This window comes from Nymphaea colorata, chromosome 2 (assembly GCF_008831285.2).
Source record: "Nymphaea colorata isolate Beijing-Zhang1983 chromosome 2, ASM883128v2, whole genome shotgun sequence".
Taxonomy (NCBI): domain Eukaryota; kingdom Viridiplantae; phylum Streptophyta; class Magnoliopsida; order Nymphaeales; family Nymphaeaceae; genus Nymphaea; species Nymphaea colorata.
In genome coordinates this window covers 1,631,177-1,635,123 of record NC_045139.1, presented here as the reverse complement: position 1 = coordinate 1,635,123, position 3,947 = coordinate 1,631,177, and the positions used below count along the sequence as shown (strand labels likewise).

The following is a 3,947-nucleotide window of genomic DNA, read 5'->3' as shown; positions in this document are numbered from 1 at the left end:
CCTACGGGCGCACCAGCTTCTCATAAACATTCTGCACTGGTGCCCATAATCCCTTGATCCCAGTCCTTGAAGAAAAAAAAAAAGGCATGAGGAAAGCATCTCACGCTTCAAAATTTGTAGTTTTCGCAGGAAATATGGAGAAAACGTCTGCTTGCACATGCATAACATGAAAATGAAAAAAAGTTTGCATTGAGGATATTCTGCAAAGCAAGTGAATTTTCCAAGATAACGGTTTCTCTTGGTATCGTATCTATCTTAGAAGATCTGATTATAAAATCAAGATATTCTTAAAAAATGTGATGATTTTTAGTGATTACGAACGTTGCCCACAAAGAATATTATTATATTTTCTCATTTTATTCTTACCGGCAGCTGTTATAATTTTCAAGGCAAGTCTGATCAGAGGGAGATTGCCAAGACCCACAGACTGATTACGATCTGTTATGAATAATAGCGTCAAGTTAACATCTGCAGCAACAACACTATTAATGAGAACGACCGGCGACAGCTTGAACCTGTGTTGACAAGAAAGGCAACTACCAGAGCTAAAGCTTTAATGGAAAAGAAAGGATTCAAGGTGGGCATTTAATCCATGGGCTTCCGCGTTTACCAAGAACAGATTGATATTAAAGTAATCCGTGACTCACCCATTGATCACTTGCTTTCAATTGGGTTAAAGGAAAATGTATTCTACCAACCTTTGTGCAGAATATGACTCTGTACTAGGAGGCAGGCTAATATTTTATTCACATGTTAATGTACTTGTTGTTAAGTGTCCCTATAACACTTCATCAGAAGGGAAAAAGGGAAGTGCTTTAGCAGAAAGGCGATAAATACTTAATTCTTCATAAGCAGGAGCTTCAACTCAATAGTCAATACCTACCAAGTTTCCATAAGGATTCCTCTTGCGAAAGTTAAAATAGTCTTCACTTTATTGGGACAAGAAAGAACACGAAGAAGCAGGTTTCCACACCAGGGACATTATAAAAATCAGCTTCGTGCATTAGGGACCTTTACTTTCTCGTGATACTGAAGCAGGTTTTCTCAAGGACTTCTGAAGCCACCTAAAACATCATAGAAAATGCATCTTCAGGAACATCCCGCTCTTGGATTGCGTGGCCCACAGTGTTTTCTCATTTTTAGATTGATTTAAGTTTATTCAATTTTTACTTTAGTCTTTGGTCATCCACATCTTTTAATTGTAAATGCGGAACAGGGGAACGTATCAGTCCTTTTCTTTTTGTCCCAAGTCCACCCTGAATCTTGAGCAGTGATTTACTTTTGACTTTCAAAGCCTCGTCCAGAAGAAGCTTTTGTCATTAAATAAGGTCAAAATCCATCTCTTACAAATTTATTAAACTTTCAGTTTTCTGATGCTTTTTCTTAGTATTGGATTAAATGGTTGCCGAATTCCTGCAATTCATAAAAACAGTAAACGCTGATTTCTGCAAATTGAGGATCTCTTCCTCTTCCCCAAGTAAAACCCACATACAAGAAAAACATTAAAAACCTATTATTGAGACTGTAAGTCCATTTGCATGGGAAACATTGACAGCCATTTCCGTGTGCATTTTTGAGTACCTATATAATTTACTGCACATGTAAACAGACCCTATCTTCAACCTAAAGGGGAGAAAAGGAGGGGGGGGGGAGTAAAAGAAGCCTAAGGAAAAGGAAACATATAATATACAAGGAAAAGTTACACCCCGTCACATGCTTCTTTCTCCTCTGTGGTGAAGATGTCAAGCCTGTTATCTGCCAACCTTGAAGAATAAGCAGCTTTCTTGTATTCATACCAGGTAAACTCCTTATACCTAGATTTCTCTTCTCTAAGGAACAATGGTATGGGCGAAACTTTTGCAGTCAGAGATGGCGCGCCGAAGTATATCATTGACAACCTGGATTTCTTTCCATTAGCCAAAACTCTGTGCCTGACACTTCTAAATTTACCATTTGTGAGGACCTGCAACGCAAACATTCAGGAAAAGGGAATATTAAGTATCAAAAAGGAAGTAAAAGCTAGAAAAGGAAAAGAAAAAGAAAGTCATGGGAAGGAGCTGCCGTTATCGCAGCCTTGCAGGAGAAGGTATATCTTTTTAACCTGCATGGCATCACCCACGTTGATGAAGAAGGAGCTCTGGTCAGGAGGGACAGAGAGCCAAGTTCCATCTTTCATGCATATCTCTAGGCCTGCTGTGTTGTTTGATCTCAGGACAGTTAGTATCTGCGGATCGGTGTGCTCCCCAAATCCAATGAGATTGTGCTGAGGAGCATCCAATTCTGGGCATGGTGGATAGTGATTCAGCCTGAAAACAGAGTCACTCTGTGTATCCAGCAAGTATTGGCTGAGTGCATTCCTTGGTTGAATCTTCAGGGCTTCCGCTATCAGGTCAAGTATTTGACAAGCCAAAATCCTCACTGCGGATGTGTATTCGTTCACCGCTTTGCTGAAGAAGAAGAAAATGGGAATCACATAACAACCAAAAAATGACATCCACCATTAAAAAACTAGAAGAGAAAAGATTGATGTTTTCATTCGAAAAGTTGTAGTTCTTTACCAGAAAGAACTTGGGTTGTGCCTGGAGGCCGGCATGGGCTCCTGATAGACAAAGTTAGGATCAGCCTGCAAGAGAAGGTACTCGATCCAGCCCACGTCCCCATTAGGCCCTATCCTTCTGTTACCATAACCAAATGGGCTAGCAGGACCAGCCTTTTCCTTCTCAGACAGAGGAAGCGAGAAGAACTTGACAGTCTCAGCCTCCAATTTTGACATGAACTCCATCGGGACTCCATGATTGACAACTTTGAAGAAGCCAAACTCTTCACATGCCTTCACTAACTCGGTCTTGCAGTCAGGAAGGGAGAGGTCAATGACGGGAATACCAGAAAAAGTTGTTCCTTTCTGGGTTTTTATCAGAGAAAGCTGGTCGAGTGCTGGATTAGATAATACCACCATGGTTTTCAGTTGGAACAGAGCCGGTGGAGCAGCAGCAGAGGTTTCTTGGAGATGGGTAGTGAAAAACTTCCGCAGGTCTAGGGATGACGCAATTTTGGAGACTGGTTTGGGGATCTTGGTGCTCTACTGTCTAGTCAGGGAAACAGAGATGAAGAGCTTGCGGAGCAATGCAGGTGGTGATGCAAAAGCTTACAGGAAGGAAGGAAGATGGGGAAGCCAAGGGGAGAGACCTGGGGCATGTGCTTATAGGGGAAGATGGGGGTGCTATTTATAGTCTATTGGAGGGAATGGGAAGGTCATGACCCATAATTGAAAGGTCAAAATGTGCAAAGATACCCCTCCATTAATATTTATTTATTTATTTATTTATTTATTATCATATCAAAATTGATCGGGACACTTCTAAATCAGCGACAGTATGCAGAAGTTGCAAATTGGAGACGGCCTACCATTTTCCATCCGAATGGTTTCTAGTGTACCAAGGGTTCACTTTTCCACTAGAGAGAGAGAGAGAGAGAGAGAGTCTACCACGACTGGAAAAATTCTGGGCCTTGATCACCCCACAAATTATTTCCAAATCATGTGATTTCTTTCATTTTGTGTAATTGGTTTTTACTTTCTATTTTAAGGGAAACGTTAGGATCTAAAACACATAGCAAGTAAATCCACAGGAAGTTAAGAGAGAATTGCAGATCTAAAACATTCACTCTCCTTTGTTCCTCTCATTTCCTTCGTTTATGTTTCACACACACACGCACACAGAGGGAGAGAGAGAGGAAAACATGCCTTATAATGGTAAGAGCGCCGATCTTTTAAGATTTCATGCATGCATTTTAAGATAGAAGGAAGAAAACCATGCCTGAAAAAGCAAGAGGACCGATTTCTTAAGCTCTCACTCATTTTAAGGTGTTTACTCCATCCGAAAGATTGGGTTAATGCTATATGTTACTGGTGTTACTGTATATAAAGAGAAAGGAAAAGAGGTGAGCTT

At 40.7% G+C, this 3,947-nt stretch overlaps 1 protein-coding gene across 1 annotated transcript; it reads right to left on the bottom strand.

Annotated features, from left to right (window-relative positions):
* Window positions 1-1,489: 1,489 nt before the first annotated feature.
* On the bottom strand, window positions 1,490-3,210 carry LOC116246827 (gibberellin 2-beta-dioxygenase-like). The gene is made up of 3 exons (XM_031618712.2): window positions 2,559-3,210; window positions 2,102-2,447; window positions 1,490-1,963 (listed from the first exon to the last, which is right to left on the bottom strand). The coding sequence occupies exons 1-3, from the start codon at window positions 2,954-2,956 to the stop codon at window positions 1,700-1,702; spliced, it is 1,008 nt and encodes a 335-aa protein (XP_031474572.1). The 5' UTR covers window positions 2,957-3,210; the 3' UTR covers window positions 1,490-1,699.
* Window positions 3,211-3,947: the final 737 nt, after the last annotated feature.

Coding starts and splice junctions, on each gene's coding strand:
- LOC116246827 (XM_031618712.2), bottom strand. CDS start 2,956: ATGGTGGTATTATCTAATCCAGCACTCGACCAGCTTTCTCTGATAAAA. Junction 2,448..2,558: donor CACAACCCAAGTTCTTTCTG/GTAAAGAACTAC, acceptor CTTCTTCTTCAG/CAAAGCGGTGAACGAATACA. Junction 1,964..2,101: donor ACGTGGGTGATGCCATGCAG/GTTAAAAAGATA, acceptor TTTGCGTTGCAG/GTCCTCACAAATGGTAAATT.